Source organism: Ursus maritimus, unplaced genomic scaffold (genome assembly GCF_017311325.1).
Source record: "Ursus maritimus isolate PB19 unplaced genomic scaffold, ASM1731132v1 scaffold_19, whole genome shotgun sequence".
Classification (NCBI taxonomy): Eukaryota; Metazoa; Chordata; class Mammalia; order Carnivora; family Ursidae; genus Ursus; species Ursus maritimus.
The window spans coordinates 54,521,392-54,541,330 of record NW_024424341.1 but is presented as its reverse complement, the minus strand read 5'-3'; the positions used below and the strand labels follow the sequence as shown (position 1 = coordinate 54,541,330).

General features: G+C 53.7%; 2 protein-coding genes across 3 annotated transcripts in view; both read left to right on the top strand.

The window, feature by feature from the left end:
- Nucleotides 1-336: 336 nt before the first annotated feature.
- On the top strand, nucleotides 337-9,508 carry GPR4 (G protein-coupled receptor 4). 2 transcript variants are annotated; one of them, XM_040634168.1, is made up of 3 exons: nucleotides 339-420; nucleotides 4,289-4,357; nucleotides 6,669-9,508. In XM_040634168.1, exon 3 carries the CDS (start codon nucleotides 7,490-7,492, stop codon nucleotides 8,585-8,587), a length of 1,098 nt encoding a protein of 365 aa, XP_040490102.1. In that variant the 5' UTR covers nucleotides 339-420; nucleotides 4,289-4,357; nucleotides 6,669-7,489; the 3' UTR covers nucleotides 8,588-9,508. The 2 variants fall into 2 exon arrangements, with proteins under 2 accessions (XP_040490103.1, XP_040490102.1); XM_040634169.1 differs by lacking the exon at nucleotides 4,289-4,357 and having other exon boundaries at nucleotides 337-420.
- A 3,488-nt stretch (nucleotides 9,509-12,996) lies between these two features.
- Nucleotides 12,997-19,939, top strand: part of LOC103657055 (optic atrophy 3 protein-like) — a 42,712-nt gene continuing 35,769 nt past the window's right edge. Inside the window, exon 1 of the mRNA XM_008684465.2 lies at nucleotides 12,997-13,270. Within this exon, the coding sequence (XP_008682687.2) occupies nucleotides 13,129-13,270 (142 nt within the window). The 5' untranslated portion in view covers nucleotides 12,997-13,128. The remainder of the gene's footprint in view (nucleotides 13,271-19,939) is intronic.

Here is a 19,939-nt window from a genome sequence, read left to right as displayed (position 1 = left end):
TCCCTTGGGAAGGGAGGCATGCAATGACCAGAAAGAGGGGAGGAAATGGCTCAGCTCTAGGAGGGTCAAAGGCTGACGGCTTGGTCAAGCAGGAGGTGTGGGGTTGGACGGATGGGAAGCAAAGGGGTTACTGAGATGGGGGCCTCCAGGATGGGGACTCGGAGGAGTTGGGGGGTGCCGCGGCAGCAGGTGAGGTTTCCCGGGGCTGGATGCCTGGAGTGGGGTGAAAGCCTAAAGGGGTTAAGGGGCGGTGACAGGGGAGGGGTTAACGGGGGCGGGGCTTGCGGGGGCGGGGCTTCGGCCGGCGGCTCCGGCCCGGGGCCGGCAGGAGTCGCCGCCGGGTCCCTGCGCCGCGGTCGAGCCCAGACGTCGCCGCAGCCGAGAGAGGCGCCGCTCGCCCCGTCCAGCCGCCGTGCGCAGGTAGGCGCCTCTCCTTCCCGTGTCGGCGCCGGGCGTCAGTCCGCCGCGGGGCCCCTCCTCGGCGCGCCCCTCGGGGGCTCTGCGCCCCTGCATCGGCTGCCTCTGTCTCCCGCGCCGGCCAGTCCCCGCCCCTCTCCGGTGCAGGCGCTCCCGTCTTCTCCGCGCGGACCGTGCCTCTGGGTCTGTCTCCCTCGCTCCGCCCGTCTCGGATGGGTCTCTGTCTGCGGTCCTCTCTCCCTCTGGGTGGGCCTCTCCTGCATCTCTGGATGTCTCTGTGTCTATTTCTTTCTGCTTCTCCGCCTGTCTCTGGCTCTGTCTCTCCGTCTCTGTATCCCTTCTCCCTGTCTCCCTTTGCCTCTATCCCTCAGTCTCTCGAACTCTCAGTCCCTGTGGATCTCTCTGCCTCCAACTCCGTGGTTCTGGGCATCTCTTTGCCCTTTCTCTTCCTCTCTGTCTCTTTTCTGTATTTCTGTCTTTCTCTGTGTATCTTGAGACCCTTTTCGGGCACCTTGACCCCGTCGTCATCTCATTCCAAATTCTGGTGCACCCCAGAGCTTTCCCCCGGGCTGAGGAGCTGCTCGGGAGTTGGTGGGGGGGAGTAAGGTTGCTACTTGGGGCAGGTGGACTCTGAGGGACGCTGTGACCCCAGCATCCCCTTTAGAGAGTCACCCCACTGCTCCTGAGGTCGCACCCACCCCACCCTCCGATTTCAGGAATTCCTGGCTGGGGGGTGGATTTCCTCCCCCACTTCCTCCCTTCCAGGATTTGGCTAGGTCACCATTAACTCCTTCCTGCCTCCACTTCACTCCCCCCACCCCCTGCTTGAACTGGACATCCCACCACCTCCAACAAGGCTGAAGGACAGCTCTGGAATTTCTGTGAGCCATTGTTGGTGGTGGGATGTGTGTTGTGTACTCAGGCAGGATGTGCGCTGGGGGGTTTACTTGCTGGCACAGATGGAGATGATAGGTGCCCCCACGCCAGGGCCCCGCCACCAGCCCCCCTCCTCCTGAACCCACCAAGAGGGTACCTCCCAAGCTCTGTCTCTGCGGAGGACCTCAACTTCAGGTTTGGGGTGAGGATGGGGAGGTTTCCCTTTCGGAGGGGATCCCAATAGGAGGAAATGAGAGAGATGATGGGCGGCTTTTGAGCTCTGGGAATCATAGTCAAGAACCCTTGAGTGTGAAGTCTTTGAATGGAAGGATTCGGGATGTGAGAATGATCAGAAGGAGGACTGGGGCCGCACAACCTTCAAATCAAAAGTCCTCAGAATATATGAATCCTTCAACCAAAAAGATTAGTGTCGGAATCTTGGCAGCTTTCAGTGTTCAAAGCAGAGAGAGCTCAGCTCAAAGGGCTTATGGAACCATCTAGGTCAAGCACCCATTTTACAGATGGGAAAACTGAGGCGCAAGAGCCAAAGCCCCCACAATGAGTCCGTGCCAGGCTGGGGGCTGGGACTCCAGTTCATCTGAAGCCCAAATCCAGAGAGCTGGCTTCTTTCGCTGCCACAAAGTTGGATTAATTTGGGAAAAGAGGTCTTCACAGTGAGGAGGGAAGAATGCCAGAGTGAGTATGAATAGCTGGAATCCAGAGGGGAGCTTTTGAGAAGCAGAGAAGAGAAAATATTTCCCAAACCATGCTGCTGGGGAGGGGAGAGGGGACAAGAGTTGGTTTGGGTGGAAGGGGTGGAGTTTCAGAGAAGGAGGGAACAGGGGAAGGGAAATGGGGGGGGGGCAGGGATTAACTCCCGCCTGCTTCTGTCTCCTGACCCTCCCCATGAAGCCCACTGCTCCCTCGGGACAGGGCCTATAATTTGGTTTGTGTCTAGACAAATAATAACTCAGCTGGTGTGAGCGAGCTGGAGGGATGAGGGAAGGCCGGCAGGGCTCGAGGGTTGGAGACAGCCTGGGCCCCTGGTAGCCCCCCCAGACAGGGAGAATTTAGGAGCTAGGTGGAGGTGACAACTCACTCCCCCTAACCTCCGGTGAATCCCCCATATTTTAGAATTCTGTACCACCTTAGACCTTCAGGTTGCTGGGCGGTTAACAAGCAGAATAGATAAGGGAGAAAAAGGAAGTGGGGTTCACGGTATATAGAGTATGTTCCCATTTCTATTAAGAAAAAAAAGGGAAATACGTATTCGTGTTTGCTGGGCCAAGATAATAATCACTGAGAGTTTAATAATAGATGATGAAAGTCGTAGAATGTTTAAAAAAAATCATAGAGCGTTCTAACAATAGAACTTTAGAATCTTGGAATGTGAGACTCCTGGAATATTAGAAACTTAAAGGGTAAGGACATGGAAAGCCGCTAGGATAATAATAATAGAATGGAAGAAAGGTAAAGCTCTAGAACGTTACAATAATAGAAGGGTAAACCATGAGCTAGACTAACAATAGATCCCGAGGATTTTTTGAGCGCTGGAATGGACGGTGTCAGAGGGGTAGAGTAGGAGGACCCCGGTGTCCCTTCTGGGTGGTGTGGGAATCGGGGGAGATGGGGACCCCTTTGGTAGAAATGGGGAAACTGAGGCCCAGAGAGGTGGTCACGGTGGCCTGACTGCCCCCTGGTTTCCGCCGGCCGCCAGGGCACCAGGTGGGGAGCGAGGCGCGGTGATCACATTTCGTCCCCTAATGAGCAGACCGGAGCTGGCCGGTCCCCCGGGGCTGCCAAGGGGGTGGCGGTAAGCAGGAGCCAGCAGAGGAGGGAAGGGGGGCAGAGAGGCAGTCTGGTGGCTTCTAGGACAAGGCTGGTGAGTGAACCCTGAAGGTGGCCAGGGATGTGGAGGGCTCTTCCTCTGGTCTTCTCAACCCTCCAGAGTCCTTTAGCCTTGCCGGATTTAGGGGTGGCTGCTGGGGCCCAGAGACTTATCTAGCTTGAGCAGCCGAGGCATAAAGCAGGGGGCCGGGGTCTGACCAGTCCTTCCGGTCCCCTCACTATCACTCCACACTTGGGCTTATCTCTCTGCCCTTCCCTGGGAGGGGCTAGCAGGGACCAAAGAGGGAGCCCTGGGGGATAGGAGGAACTTCTTGTTAAAGATTTGGGGGTTGAATCCCGAATAAAACTCACGCTGAAGAGGAGCTTGACCCCCAGGAGGCTGGGCAAGGGAGTCAGGTGTTGGAGAGGCACAGAGAGAGACACTGGGGTCACTTGCTTTTTGGTGGTGAAAAAGTCCTTCCTTGTATCTTTTAGATGATTCTCAAAGGGGGCTGACGACCCCAGAGAGACTTGAGAAACATTACAGGAGCACAGGGAGTGAGGAGAGAAAACATTCAGGGAAAGGGGAAGCTCTTGGGTTAAGAGCCACGAGATCTGCCTGGTCCTGACACATCACGTGACTCAGACAAGGGTCTTGCTGGTCTGGGCCTCAGTTTCCCCACATATGCAGGAAGGGGTCAGTGCGGCACTGTGGAATTCTTAAGAGTCTCGGTTCTGTGCTCTTGAAGGTTTGTTGGTGGGCAGATCTCAGGTGGGGAGAAGAGAGGGCTGAGTGCCCCTCCCCCATACCCCAAGCCCCAGGAAGCAGGTGGGTTGAGGAGGGATGGGAGGAGGGTGAGGTGAGCGCCCAACTGGTTCCCCCTCAAGGAAATTAGCCATGAGAAGTGTATTTCCTCTGGCTTCCGGAAATAAGTCTCATGCAGGCTGTACCCGCTCCAGCCTCCGCTGAATCTGGGGGGTCTGGACAGCGTGGGGCAAAGGGAACTCCCAGCCGTGGTTCCTTTCTGGTCTCAGCTCTCCTGTGCCCATAGGATAATAATAATTGTTCAAATGCTGCACATTTTGTAGATGATATGATGACTTACCAAGGATTTTCTTGTCTGTGATGTGACGAGTATAAAAGTTCTGCCCCTCCCCCTTTTTACAGAAGGGGAAACTGAGACTCTCGAAAAAGAATGAATTTCGTCGATGTTACAAGAAGAGGGAGAGACAGAAGGTGAGAGAGGAGACCTGGGGTCAGAGAGAAGGGGAGATTTGAGGGCAGAGAGAGGAGGGTTTTTTTGAGTGAATTGGTCTGGGTGGGGAATATTGGAAGGGAGGGGCTGGATTGCACTGTTCCAGCCCGGGGAGCAAGCGCTGTCTCCACCCTTTGTCCACAGGATCCAGGAACCTCCCTTGGGGAGTCTGGGGTGGGGGCAGCCACTGGGCTGCTAAGGACCCCACAGGGGGTAGGGCTTACTAAGCGGGACTCAGCCCTGACCTTTCAAAGTCAATTATGTAGCGGATAGATCCTGCCCTTTTCATTTTTCCCCCCCTTCCAACCTCTTTCCCTGGGACCCTACAGGGACTTCTTTGAACTTGTAGCTGCCTCAGGGGGAAAAGGAGCCTGCATTGCAGGACGGGCTGACCAATGCCTGTTCCTTCAACCCACAGTCCACCACTATATGCTGGGCTTCCCCTGGGTGCTGGGATACAGCAGTCAACACAAGGTTACTGCCCTCCTGGAATGTCCATTTCAGACAGACAGACAGACAGATGGGAACAAGATACAAGTGATGTGAGGAGAGAGCCCTGGGGGTGGGTGAGTGTGACTGGGGGGGGGGGAGCTCCCTGTGGAAGTGAAGGAGGTGAGGGAGCTGAGTCCTAAGATCTGAGAAAGAGCAAAGGTTTTGAGGCTGAAAAGAAGGTCATGTGCCTTGAGCCTACTGAGGTGGGGGAGGGGGGGTGGGGGAGAAAGGCAGGCAGTGCCTTGTCACCTGGGGCAAGGAGTTTGGATTTTCTGGAAAGGCACTGGGGGGGTAATGAGAGCTGATTTTCATGTAAAAAGAACTTTGTGACTGTGGGAAGTTGAGGGAAGTTAGAGGAAGCCAGAATGGCCGCCAGGAAAAGCAGTGAAGAGCTACTTCAATGGTCCGAGCAATCAGCGATGGTGGTGCAAGGCAGACAGTGGCAGGGGATTCTGAGACATGCATGGATTCAGGGTTTGTTGGAGAGGTAGAGCCAAGAGGACTTTCCCACGGAAAGATGCTTTGGCATCTGGGAGTTTCCCAAGAACCCGATGTGTGATGTCGGGCTCATCCCTTCCCCTCCCTGGACCTCGGTTTCCTAATAAATCCAGTTGACTCAAGAAGTGGTTTTCTAAGTGTATCCTGGGGGATTCTTCAGAAGTGGTCCCCCTCCTCCCACCTGATTTCATTGAGAACACAGGGCAGCTTCTTTTTTCCACTGTCTTAGATGGCTTTCCTGTTTAAGATCTTGTTTAGAAAGATAATAATAATAATAATAATAATAATAATAATAATAAAAGCTTTCAGAGCTTAAAAAACTAACCCCACACAAAGCCCTGGATAGAGTAGCTTCCGAACGTGCCTCTGGTTCAGGACTTCGCTCCCCTACCCTCTGGGGCTGACAGTGGTTGGGGGCCTGGTCCATGACTGTCCTTTGCCCTGTGTTTACAGGTCTTCCCAAGGGGGTGACAGGCCCAAGGTTCTCACTCAGGGAAGCTGGGGGGTGCAGAGGCAATGAGGGAAGCGGTCCCTGAGGGAGGGACGCCAGCCCTGCTGCCCGGGCTCCCCTTGCTGCCCGAATGTGATCACATCAAGCAGCCCATCCTCTCTCCCTTCCCTCCAGCCCAGAGCAGCTATGGTTCCCAGCCCCCACTGCCCAGCCCAGGGCCCCTTTCTGTCCGGTTATTCTTGGGTGGAAACATGCCCAGGCTGGAGAAAAAGGGTGAGAGCCCAGATTGTCCCTCTGTCATCATCAGGACCTTGGACAGGTCTCTGAACGGTTCTGTGCCTCAGTTTGTCAACTAGGAAGGATAACAGTAGGGTTCTTGAGAATGTAATGTATTAATACCCATAAAAGCGCTTAGAACAGGGTCTGCGATGTAGTAGGACTCAATAAACTTTAGCTGTTATTATCTGTCTTTATCATTGTCAAGAATGGGGTGTCCTGGGTCAGTAGTCCCCATTCCATCCGGGCCTTGCTGTGAATCTTCGACTGGAGCGGGCAGTCTTTCTGGGCTTCATCTGCATCTGGGAAATGACGGGGTTAGCATTTCCTGAAGCACGACACAATACTTGTGCACTTTACACGGTATCTGGAAGGAAGTTCTACAACCTGAGTGGGGTCTTTCTCATCTATCAGGAAAAACAGATCCGGACCCCACAAGGATCTGTTGCTTAGAATGAGGCTCAAATTAGGTATCCCCAGGGTGTCCCCTGTCTGCAGCCCTCAGGTTGTGGCGACGGGTGCGGGGAGAAGGGGGTGCCTGTGACTCCCCTCACCGCAGACCTCTCTCCCCACAGGCACCGTATGGTCAGCTGCGAACTGTGAGGGGGGCCACCTCGTCCCAACTGCTCACTCCCACCAGGACCAAGCGGACAAAGCCGGAGCCCTTCCCCTGCCCCCTTCAAATTCCTCACTCCATCCGTAATCCTCCTCCATAATAGCCCTTACTCACCTCCTTCCTGTTTCTTAAACACCCTTCCTACATTCCCAGCTGAGGGCACATCCTTTTCCATAATCTTCTTCTCTTCATCGGTTACCTTGCTTGTTTCCTTATTTGTTACGGGGTCCTAGGAAGCGCCAGCGCCCCGCCTGACCTTGCCTGGTGTTTTCAACCCTCCCTAACTGTAGTCTGTCCTATCTCAACACTATCACCTACATTTCATGCATCTTCTAGGACATTCCATCCCCCATCACTTCAACGTGGCCACACATACTTTCTACATCCTCTACAAAGACCTCCCTCTTACCACTGCCTGCTGATGTCTCCATCTCCTCCATAGCCAATTCTTGTGCCACCCCAAAACTCCCTCATTTACCCTCTGACTGGGTCTAGAAACACCCCCTTGACAAGGCTCTTTTTTTTTAATCCCACCATCCCCCACCCCGAGCCTCCCCCCTATCCTAATTCTATCCTTCCTCCAACTTCTCCCTCTCAAGCTCTACCCTTCCCCGCCGGGGCTGGCCCACGATTCACGGTCACCGTCACCTCTCCCCCGTGGACTGCCCCCCACCATGTTCCCCTGAGCCTCCAAGGAGGGGGCTCAGGGGGCCCGATGGCCTCCCGCCCCCCGTGGCCCCACAGCCCCCGCGGGCCAGGGGAAGTGCCTCGGAAGCCCCGATGCCGAGGATGGGCAACCGCACGTGGGAGGGCTGCCACGTGGACTCGCGCGTGGACCACCTCTTCCCGCCGTCCCTCTACATCTTCGTCATCGGCGTGGGGCTCCCCACCAACTGCCTGGCCCTGTGGGCGGCCTACCGCCAGGTGCGGCAGCGCAACGAGCTGGGTGTTTACCTGATGAACCTCAGCATCGCCGACCTGCTGTACATTTGCACGCTGCCGCTGTGGGTCGACTACTTCCTGCACCACGACAACTGGATCCACGGGCCCGGCTCCTGCAAGCTCTTCGGGTTCATCTTCTATACCAACATCTACATCAGCATCGCCTTCCTGTGCTGCATCTCGGTGGACCGCTACCTGGCGGTGGCCCACCCGCTGCGGTTTGCGCGCCTGCGCCGGGTCAAGACGGCCGTGGCCGTGAGCTCCGTGGTCTGGGCCACGGAGCTGGGGGCCAACTCGGCGCCCCTGTTCCACGACGAGCTCTTCCGCGACCGCTACAACCACACCTTCTGCTTCGAGAAGTTCCCCATGGAGGGCTGGGTGGCCTGGATGAACCTCTACCGGGTTTTCGTGGGCTTCCTCTTCCCGTGGGCCCTCATGCTGCTGTCCTACCGCGGCATCCTGCGGGCCGTGCGGGGCAGCGTGTCCACCGAGCGCCAGGAGAAGGCCAAGATCAAGCGGCTGGCCCTCAGCCTCATCGCCATCGTGCTGGTCTGCTTCGCGCCCTACCACGTGCTCCTGCTCTCGCGCAGCGCCGTCTACCTGGGCCGCCCGTGGGACTGCGGCTTCGAGGAGCGCGTCTTCTCGGCCTACCACAGCTCGCTGGCCTTCACCAGCCTCAACTGCGTGGCTGACCCCATCCTCTACTGCCTCGTCAACGAGGGGGCCCGCAGCGACGTGGCCAAGGCCCTGCACAATCTGCTCCGCTTCCTGGCCAGTGACAAGCCCCAGGAGATGGCCAACGCCTCGCTCACCCTGGAGACCCCGCTCACGTCCAAGAGGAACAGCATGGCCAAGGCCATGGCAGCTGGCTGGGCGGCAGCTCCACCCTCCCACGCGGACCAGGTGCAGCTGAAGATGCTGCCTCCGGCACAGTGACCCTCCACTCGCGCAGACCCCCTTACTCCTGGAATCTTATCCCACCCTCCCTTCCCTCCCGGTCTGATGTATGCAAACTGTATGTGAATGAGGCTGTGTTCATATTTATAAGAGCGGCAGATAATAGGAAAACAGTGAGGTTGGCGGGTCACTGGTCCATCCTCCTCCTCCTCCACCATGAGCCCCTGACAATTCAGATGAACTGTGCCTAGAGCTGTGCCAGGTGGTGCTAGTGACACAGCGGTGACGAATGACAGTCCTGGCCCTCCTTCACATGCTCCCACTCCAGTGCAGGAGACAGACCTGTCCCCAGACAGGGATGACCCAGAGTGGGTGGGGCTCAGACAGGGGCGCCCAGTGGGCCTCTGACCCAATCTGAGGGTCAGGGAGGGCTTCCTGGAGGAGGGGACAAGTAAATTAAGTCAAATATTTGGTTTCCAGAAGGTAATGACAAAAAGAGAGAGAGGAAAAAAAAAGAATTATTTCTAACAAGGAGGTAAAATTTGGGGACTGAAGGGGAAGATGGGAGAAGAAATTCACCGAGGGGTAGAGTGGTCATTTTCGCCCTTGGGAAGCTCCTGGTCATCTAAGGGAGTGAGGGCACGAAGAGCAAGTGTGAGTTTCTAGATAAAGAGCATTCTCCAAGTCAGGACTGAGGAGGAGGGAGACTCAGAACCCAAGTGAAGGGCAATCAGGGCAGACTGGCTGGAGGAGTGGTGAGCAGGCCAGGCTTGGGAAGGGGCTCAGGACAAGAGAAGGGTATTTATTCATTCATTCAACAGAGATTTATTTATATCCACTTCCTGCCCAGCCCTGTGCTGGCTGGGATTGGGGACGCAAGGGTGACCAAGACAGCCCAGGCCCCCACCCTCATGGGGCTCACGGTTAACAAGTAAATAAAAATAAATATAATGTTTGGAATTGATGTGTCCTGGGGAAAAATAAAGCCGATTGAGGGGAGTGAGAATGACACGGACTCGGATCTAGAGAAGGTCAGGGGAGGGCTCACTGGAAGGTGACATTGGAACAAAGAGCTGGTAGGGGGTGGGGGGATGGAAGGGTCAGCCCTGTGGTTGTCCGGAGAGGAGGACTTCCCGTAGAGGGACCGGTAAGTGCAAAGCCTCTGGAGCAAGAGAGTGCCTGAATTTTGAGGGAGAGTAGGTGGGGGGGGGTGCAGGTGGAGCAGAGGGAGGCTGGGAGGGGGGCAGCTGGAGAAGAGGGAGGCTGGGAGGTGAGGGATGGTTGATGATTGATGGGACTAGGTCCTGGTGAGGACTTTGCCTTTTACTCTGAAATAAAGGAGAACGACAAGTGGGCTCTTAGCAGAGGAGGGATGGGATTTGACTTAAATGTTAACAGGCTCTGCTGAGTGGGAAACAGAATATGGGAAGGGCAGCAGTCGGGGGGCCAGTGACAGGTGACTGCAGTAGTCCAGATGGGAGATCCTGGTAGCTGAACGGGGGTGGGGGTGGGGTGGGGTGGTGGTGGTGGGGTGAGCAAGGAACAGTGGTCAGCTTTGGGATTTATTTTGAAGGAATAATTCAAAATGATGGAAGAAGCACAGGGCCTTTTGGGATTATGTAACACGAGCCCCTTGCCCATCCTGAGAATAGGGTGACCAGGGGGCCTGAACTGGAAGGACCTCTGGGAATGATCCCAGGCCATATTCCAGGGCGGTCACCGAAGAGGCCAAATGACTAGGCCAGGGTCACACAGCTGGTGAGTCAGCGCTGGGGTGATCCTGGGCTCCCTCTCCCCTCTCCATCTCTGCCTCTGTTCCCATGCCCCAGGGTGGCTGAGGCTGCCTGCCTTGGCTGACGGGGTCATCCTCCCTCTCCTGGCCCTTGGGGATCACCAGGAATGGGCATCCTTCCATAACCAGGCTGGAGAGCAGGAGAAAGCACCCAGCACAGGCCTTGCCCTTTCTGACGGGTCACCTCCCTCCCTTCCTCCCAATGGATGTGTAATAGGCTCCAAGCTCCCGATGAGATGTGAAGGTCCTCCTCTTACACATACACACCCCCCTTGTCCCAGAAGTTCCCAGAAGAGGTTTCTGGAAACCCTTCTCAGAGAAAGGAAGAGGAGGGAGGAGGGGAATGAGAAAAAAAAAAAAAAAAAAGAACTTAATGAGGAAAATGGTTTTGCAGGAGGGGGGTTACTGAGGTGCAGGAAGTTGGGGCTTTGGTATTGGGTGCAGAGAGAAAAGAGGGAAGCCTGGGATCTACGGGGCCTAGTAATTTTCCCACCCCAAAGCCATAAAGCTACTAGGATGGAGATGTAAGGGGCCAGAACCTTTTGGAACACAGTGCCCTCGGAGGGTCAGGTGAAAGCCTGCACCCCACTCCTCCAAACGCTCAATCCCATTCACTCAATAAATATTTATTGAGCATCTACTGTATGCCAGGCACTGTTCTAGGAGCTGAGGAAACAGCAGTGAAATAAACAGATAAAAAGTCATGTACAGTTTGGAAGTTTCCTAAATCCATCATGGGGGACCTCAGCCCCCAAGTAGGTCCCTGGGCCCCTGACTAACACCCCCAGGAATCAGGAGAAGACTTGGCTGGGACTCAAGAAATCCCAGCCTTGAGTCCATTCTTATTATGCCTGGAACTTTGTTTTTTTCTGTTTGTTTTTTTTTTAAGATTTTTTTGTTTATTTATTAGGGAGAGAGACAGCCAGCGAGAGAGGGAACACAAGCAGGGGGAGTGGGAGAGGAAGAAGCAGGCTCCCAGCGGAGGAGCCTGATGCGGGACTCGATCCCAGAACGCCGGTATCATGCCCTGAGCCGAAAGTGGACGCTTAACGACTGAGCCACCCAGGTGCCCCCACACCTGGAACTTTGGATAAATGCTTTTCTTCCTCTGGCCTCAGTTGGCCAGTCTGTAAAACGGGAAGGGGGTTGGTCCCAAGGAGATAATGGACCTTGAATAGGCCTCAAGCTCTATCACACGTTCAGTCCAGAAGGGATCTTGGGGAAGGGTTGTGGTTTTTTGTTTGGGTTTTTTTTGTTGTTGTTTGCTTTTAGAAGATTTTATTTATTTATTAGAGAGAGAGAGTGTGTGGGGGTGGAAGGAGGGACAGGAGAGAGAATCCCAAACACACTCCTGGCTGAGGGTGGAACCTGACCTGCGGGTCTCGATCTCATGACAGATCATGACCAGAGCCGAAATCAAGAGTCGGACTCTTAACTGACCGAGCCATCCAGGCGCCCCGGAAGGGTTGTTTTTATGGAGTCTTGGTATTTTAAGGAATTTAGAATATCTGGGTTCACACATGTCAGTGTTATCATTATTACCGATGGAGAAACGGAGGTTCATCCATGTCAGGGATTTGACAAAGGACACCAAAGGAGTGGGAGTCGGAGTGGAAGCTGAGGAGAGCCCCCCCTCCCCAGGGTGCGGGCGCTGCTGGAAAGCCCCGGGGGCTCTGACTCTGACTTCTGAACAGGTTTCCTCCTACACGCCACTCCTCCCCTCTCCCTCTCCTAGATGCTCTCAATTACCCATCAAGACTCCGCCATCCAGAAATTTCTCTCAACCTCTTCCTGACCTTGTTTATATGATTTTGCTCCCTGCTGGCTAAAGGAGGACAGTCTGGGACATGTCCTTAAACTCCTTCTTGAGCCAGCTCCCTGGGGACCCTCGCCCACCAGTGGAGGAAGTGGGGCTGCTTGAGAACGGGTGTGGCTTTATCAGCCAAGACGCCGGGCTGTCACCTTCTAAGGACTGAGAGACCTTCTGCTGGCCCCGACTCTCTGGGCCTCAGCTGGTCAGTTACTCAGGAAAAGGCTGGATTCGCTATTTCTGGGGATGAAGTGCGCCCTCGGGCTGGAGTCAACGATAACAGTGCTCATACCTGAAGAGCAATAAGGGCTGTTTCTCGGGGTCTTATTGTGACTGGCACCATTCTAAGCACCGATCACGGTTCACTCACTGTTTTTACATTCAAGATTCGCATGCAAGCCTTACAATTACCCAACAAGGTGAATGGTATTATGATTCCCATTTTGTAGACGGGAATACTGATGCCCAGAAAGGTTACGTCAGTCGCCTAACATCACAAGCAAGTAAATGGCAGACCTGGGATCCCAACCCAGGTCCGTATCACTACATGGTCGGTTTCTTCTTATTCCCAGTGAGAGCTCCACATGAGGGGAAAGCGTATTTGGGACTCGTTAGCCCTAATTAGGACTAATTAAGAGCCTCCTTTAAGCGGGGAAGCCACCTAAGTACAAGACGTCACGAAGGAACACGGTGACAGCAGCCAAGGCGGGCGTGGGAATCCAACCACGCTCCCGCGAACAGCCGTTTAACGGCACCGCCCCCTGACCCGCCTCACTTCCGCCTTTTATTTGCATATTCAGCGATCGGACGACAGGCGTCAGCGTCGACGCGGTGACATCAGGGAGCGCCCCTGCAGTGCTCCACCCCCGAGCGTACGCACGTACGCACGCACGGAGACGAGCGGGAGGGGGAGGAGGGAGAGATCCGAGGCGCCCCGCCCAGTCGGCAAGGTTGCGCGTGCCCCGTGCGACCGCCAAGATGGTGGTGGGCGCGTTCCCTATGGCGAAGCTGCTATACCTGGGCATCCGGCAGGTCAGCAAGCCGCTTGCCAACCGTATTAAGGAGGCCGCCCGCCGAAGCGAGTTCTTCAAGACCTATATCTGCCTCCCGCCGGCTCAGCGTGAGTTTGACCCCACGTCCCTCCAACCTTTCCATTCTCCAACCCCTCTCTGGTGGTTGCTCAAGGGATGGACTTCTGTTTACAACCAATCACAGCCTGAACCGGCAAAGTCCTGCAGCCAATAGGGAGGGGTCCTGGAAGAAGGGCATGCTGGTAGCCCAATACCACGAACAGGCTTGGGGCAGGGGGCGGGCCAGGGCGCCCGCGCCGATTTGGGAATACCAGCCAATAGAGGAAGAGAGCGCGTGGAGACTGACGTCCAGACGAACCAATAGTATGGGGGAAGGGAGTGATATGGGTGGGACATCCTTGGACTGAGAGGAGTTGGGGGCGGGACCGAGGGGAGACCTGACCGGGTAGTTGGCCCGGCCATCCTTAGACAGTTTGGTTTCCAAAACCCCACCCCGTGGTTCAGTTTCTTTCCCCTCCTGGGAGGTGAGGTACCTGACCAGGCATGGCGTTCAGGGAGGGCTTCCTGGCAGGGGAGACCTCTGGGCTGGGACCCGAAGGGTGAGGAGAATCTCACCAGACAGCAGGGATGATGTCGAGGGAGAGCGGGGAGCATGCTCCGAGGCCAAATGGTTAAAGGGAGCGTACCTTTTTTCCTTATAAGTTTGGGTGCTGAAAGTTTGCAGAATTCTTGGTCCTTTGGTGTTTTGTGGGGCCTCTGCCAGAGGTGCAGATCTTAGAATGGCGAAATGTCGGATTTCCCAGTTACCAGACTGCTCTCCTCTCCGCTCTCTCCTTTGACCCTCACACTGTTTTTGTCCTCACGTCAGGGAGGGGAAATGACTTCCCGTTTATACAAGAGAAAACAGGCCTCGAGACCAGAAGTGAATTGCTCAGGTCACACGTGGAGTTTATGCCAGAGTCAGGATCCGAGTCCTGCACTCTGGATTCCCAGAGCTAGTTTCTGTTTCCTGCCACTGCCTTCCCCCTAAACCCTGTGATGTGTGTTAGCGCCGTAGCGTAGAAAGTGGCTTCTTGGGTCAGACTGACATGGATTCTCATCTGGGCCCTACGACTCCCTGGCCGAGTCACTTACCCCCTCAGAGCTTCGGTTTTCTCTTCTGTACAATGGGTATTATGTAATAGCAACATTTAGTGGGCATTCGGCTTTGTGCCAAGCCCTATGCTAAGCACTTCACAGGCCTTCCAGCATTAAATCCTCACAAATTATGAGGTAGGCACTGTTATCATTCCCATTTTGTGTATAGGCTCTATGTGCATTTATGCTGTAAATAATACTTATGTTGTTCTGAGGAGTGAATGGATGTAAAATGTTAAGTCAGTGGGTGGCACCAAGATACGCTGTTGGGTAGATGGTGTGGATACAGAAAAGAAGAAAAGGCAAAAATCTTGTCCTTGGGGATTTTACATTCTTGGGGTGGGCAGGGTGTGTGTGTGTGGGGGGGGAGCCAGCCAATAAACAAAATAAATAGTTAAAATATGAATTATATTAGCTAGCAGTACTTGCTCTGGAGAAAACATCAGGGATACGAAAAGAGGACTGTCTGGGGGGAAGGTTGGAAGTTCAGATAGGATGTCAGGGAGACCTCATTGAGGATATGAGGAGAGGAAGGAACGAGCAGTGCAGGTATCTGAGAAAGAGCATTCTCTCACATGCAAAGGCCCTGAGGTGACAGTTTGCCTGGCAGGTTTGAAGAACAGCAAGGAGGCCAATGTAGCTGAACAGAGGGACTGAGTGGAGACTGAGGTGAGAGGAAGCTGGTGGAGAGAGGGGCAGATCGTGCAGGGCCTGTGGGCCCCTGCAGTGCTTTGGCATTACTCCCGAGTGGATGGAACTCACTGGAGGGTATCAGCAGAGGAGGGACAGGGTCTGAGCCATATGATGATAGGATCCCTTTGGCAGTCCTAGGGTGAGGTTGGATGCAGGGAGGAGGTGACCACAGTACTCCAGGTGGGAGGTGAGTGGGGAGGAGGGGTCAGTTTCTGGAGGCATTTTTTTCGCCTTCATTTTAAAATTTCAGACCCTCTGAACAGTTGAAAGAGAGAATGGTATAGGGGCACCTGGCTGGCTCAGTTGCAAAGGTATGTGACGCCTCATCTCGGGCTCATGAGTTTGAGCCCCATGTTGCGAGCAGAGATTACTGAAAAATACGTAAATAAACTTAAAAAAAAAAAAAAGTTTGGGACACTTAGGTGGCTCGGTTGGTTAAGCGACTGCCTTTGGCTCAGGTCATGTTCCCAGGATCCTAGGATTGAGCCCCCACATCTGGCTCCTTGCTCAGCCAGGAGCCTGCTTCTCCCTCTCCCTCTACCTGCTACTCCACCTGCTTGTGCTCTCTCTTTGTCAAATAAATAAATAAAAATTCTTCAGAAAAAAAACTTATTAAAAAAATAAAAGTTTAAGTTATTAAAAATAAAAGGAAGACTGGTATAGTCATCAGTTATATACCCTTCATTACCTAGTTCATCAGTTATTAGCTTCCAGCAGATTTGTTTTCTCTTCACTCTCGTATATGGACGCGTGTATATATGTATACACATGCTCTTTTTTTTCCGAACGATTGGAAAATAAGTTGTGGACATAACACTTTACTCCTAAATATTTTAGCCAGTGTTTCCTAAGAACAAAGACATTCTCGTATATAACACAGCACCAATATCATATCTGAAGAGTTTAACATTGAAAATAATGATATTGATACCAATATTATTCAGTATATAACTAATATTTAATATATAGCTCATATTCTGATTTCTCCAGTTTTTTCCAAAATGTCCTGTTTATTATTATTTTTGATCTAGGGTCTGCTCGAGGGTCATGCACTGCATTTGATTATCGTGCCTCTTTAATACCCTTCAATCTCCTAGTGGTTCAGCAAACCCTCCCACTGCCTGTCTTTGTAAATAAAGTTTTATTGACACACAGTCACACCCATTGGTTTGCATATTGTATGTGGCTGCAGAGTTGGGTTTTATGGCCCACAGATCTAAATTATTGACTCTATGGCCTTTTACAGAAGTTTGCTGATCCTGCTCTATGCTGGTGTTCTTGGTTTTTTTTTTTTTAATGGCATTGACATTTTTAAGACTCCAAGCCAGTTGTCCCATAGTGTCTCACAATCTGGAGTTTTCTGACTGCTTCCTCTGATTTGATTCACACTGAGCATCTTTGGCAAGAACACCACACACACACACACACACACACACACACACACGAAGGTGTGTCCTAAGGACACCACCTCAGGGGGCTCCTGATGTCTGTTTGTTCCGTCATTTGTGATGGTAACTTGGATCCCTTGGTTAAGGTGGTGACCACTGGAGGAACCTTTCCTTTTCCCCTTAAGTAATGAATACCCAGTAGATTTGTTTGGAAGGCAGCGCTGGCAGGATTTCCCCTGGGTTGGGCGCGACACGGCCGACTGCAGGAGGGGCAGGTTGGACAGAGAGGACCAGGATAGGTTTAGTTGGTGATGTTATTACATATCGGACTGCTCTGACTGACTATATTTATACTTTTAAAATTACGTTACCATCCTTACGCTGCTCTTTGCCCTTTGCTGTGGCCCCCCAGCCTGTGTGGTTGGAATTTTCCAGAGCCTATAGCAACTGTGTGTTCTGGGTCAGGCCTCCAGTGCTGACCGGCGCGTCCAGCATCTGTGTCTCTGGCTGAGGTTCCCTTGACTCAGCAGGGTAGCCTGGCTGTCTTCTCACAGTGGAGGCTGGAGTGGTCGGTGGGAGCAGTAAAGCAAGAAGCATAAATCATCAGTGATGCACTATGTTGGGGAGGCAAGGATCTGTTTTGTTTTGTTTTATTTTTTCATTCATTCATTCATTCATTCATTCATAGAAGTTTAATGGATACACTGCAAGGGAGCAGTAGCGGGCAGAGCAGCAGAGGAAAGACTGTCCGCCAGGAGGCAGTGGTGGGGGCCTATAGTTAATGGTGGGGGGGGAGTGAGGAGGTATGGGAACAGGTGGAATTTTCCTTTTTTGGTACCTGTGCCTGGTTGTAAGTAGCCCATTGGTCAGCTGGGGCTTATGGCTCTTTCGAGGTGGGCCGCCTAATGGGCCTGTTTGCTTTCAGCCAGGGGGTCACCATGGGCCCTTTCGCCTTAACTCCTATTTCCAGTGCTCAAGCCTGTTGCCTAACAGCGGCCTCTACATTCCCTGCTGACAGATGGACAATGAGTGGGGGTGGGGGCAGGGGTGCTGTCTGTCTCTAGACTTGTGGGTCCAGCAGGGGTTCTGTGCAGTGACACACCAGTGCGTGGTATTAGATTAACATGCTGATAGGTGATTTGAGTGAAATTCGTTGGTGGCCAGGGCCATGGGCTTTAGGAGGAGGGAACTGTCTGATGGTATGGGCTGGAATTCTTGTTGAACCATGACTCATATCTCATATATGGAATTGGTGGATTCACTCAGACACCGAGGAATGTCTTTTGTCTGTAGATCAAGATGGTGGCTGGACCCATGAGGACAAAGGGAAAAGGCAGGGGGGAGGAGCAAGGGGCTGAGAGCCAGCCGGCATCAGGGTAGGGTCCCATCTGAGTCCGTGACGTGTAAGGGTCGCCCCAGATGAGCTGCCGCTGCCAGCTGTGCCCCACCTTGGAAATGGAGACTGAGGGGGACAGAGTGGGAGAGGAGAGGAAAGAGATCCTTCACCCCCACAGGCTCAGACAGGCCGACCTGTTTGGCCTCAGACCTTTAGACCACGCTGGGAAGCAGCCCCTGGCCAGAGACCTTCAGTTGTCTGAGGGGTACTAGCGTTAGGCTGCCGAAGGGCCAAAAAGAGACAGGAGAGGGAGGGAAGGATCCCTCCAAAGGGTAAAAGGGGCAATCCCTCGCCCTTTCAGGCCACCTGGCTGGTTCCCCCTGGGGCTTCAGATCCTCACTGAGGAGTCACCTCCCCAAGGAGAGCTAGAGTCAGTCCACCGAGGGGAAGTGCCGAGAAATTCCCAGAGAATCAGGGGACAGTCCTTGGCCGCAGAGGGTCCCCGTGAGGGCCACCAAAGTGGGGCAACCCCATCGGGTGGGCGCCAGCGGCTTGGACGGTAGAAGAATTCACCTGAGGCAGAACAAAGAAGAGAGAAGTGTATTGAATCCACCGCAAGGGAGCCGAGGGCAGGACAGCAAAGGAGAGACTATCTGCCGGCAAGGATCTTTTTAAACAAAGATTTCTGGGGGAGAAAAAATAAAAGGTTGGTGATCCAGGCAGGTTGGGACCGCTCTTGCCGAGTGTACCACTGACACTTCCAGAGGAGCCATCGGGTGTCTCTGGGCAGTGGGAAAATTCCAGTTTGTTCCTGCTCATTCGTTAGAGTATACTTGTCATTTTCCTAGTTTATTACTCATGGTAGGCAGGATAATTGCCCCCCAGAGATGTCCACATCTTAATCCCAGGAACCTGTTGAATGTGTTAACTTCCATGACAAAGGGGACTTTACAGATGTGATTCAGTCAAGGATTTGGGCCTAGGGGGAGTATCCTGGGTTATCCAGGCGGCTGATCATAAGAGGCCTTGTAAGTGAAAGAGGGAGAGGGGAAGGGGGACTATTTGAATGCGCTGCCCTCTGGTCTGGAAGATGGAGGAGGGGCCACGAGCCAAGAAATGCAGGCAGCTTCTAGAAGCCAAAAAAAGGCGAGGAGAGGAGACGCGTTCTCCCCTGCTGACACCTAGAGTTCAGTCTCCTGAGCTCAGTTTCAGACTCCGTGCCTCAGAGGTCTGACGGGAGGATCTGTTGCACGCACCAGTATGCTTGGTGTGGGCCTGGCACGTTCTTAGTTCGGTAAACAGCGGTGTGGCCGAGCCACCAAGTACCCCTCCTCTGGACTGGGCCGCCCGTGGGTGAATCCCAGTCTGTGTCACGCTGGCCAGGTGACTTAGCTTCTTGGGCCTCTGTTTCGTTGTCTGTACATCGTATTGTTATGACAACTCCCTGGGTTAATATCCATGGAGCATTAAACGGTGCCCCGGCCCTGAAGTGCTGCATAAATGTTGGTCGAATGGGTAGAAATGCCAGGCATCATGATCATTGCTGCTGTCGTCGTCGTCATCATCATCATCACCTCAGTGTGAAACCTTCCAGTGTGGTCCTTCTCCTTGTGCACCCCTGGCCTGCCATCGGGAGCCGAGCAGTCAGCACTTCCGCCTGTTGATGGTATCGGTCCCTCTTCCTCCGTCAGCGCTCACAGGCTTACCACAGGCGTAAGGGCCCGGGCTTTCCCGTGAACACTTCTCACTAGCAGGGGGCAGTTACTGTGTCGGTCTGATGAGGAGCCGGGATTGGAGGTCTGTCTCTGAGTCAAACAGAGAGGGGGCAGTATGGCAGAGTAGAGGGCCTCCCACTACCTCCTGCTTCACAGAATATTTAGAGCATCCTTTGAAAAGAAGGGGGTACCTGCAAGGAAGGAAATTGATTCCTCTCAGAGCAACGAGAAAGCAGGAGCAAGGAGCCGAGGAGGGGAGTAAGTATTGAAGGTGCCTTATATGCTCCGGGGATATGGGCAGAGTCACATGGCCTTGGGGACAGCGGCTATCCTGTGGGAACACTGGGCAGGGGACCGTCTTGTGTAAAACCAGATCCCAGGAAAGGTACCCCTCAGGGACAGGGTGAACTAGGAAAAAACCCACCCTCCAAAGACACAGCCTTAGGGCTGGATGGAGATTGAAAATGTCTCCTCTGAGAACTTAGAGCC

Coding starts and splice junctions, on each gene's coding strand:
- GPR4 (XM_040634169.1), top strand. CDS start 7,490: ATGCCGAGGATGGGCAACCGCACGTGGGAGGGCTGCCACGTGGACTCG.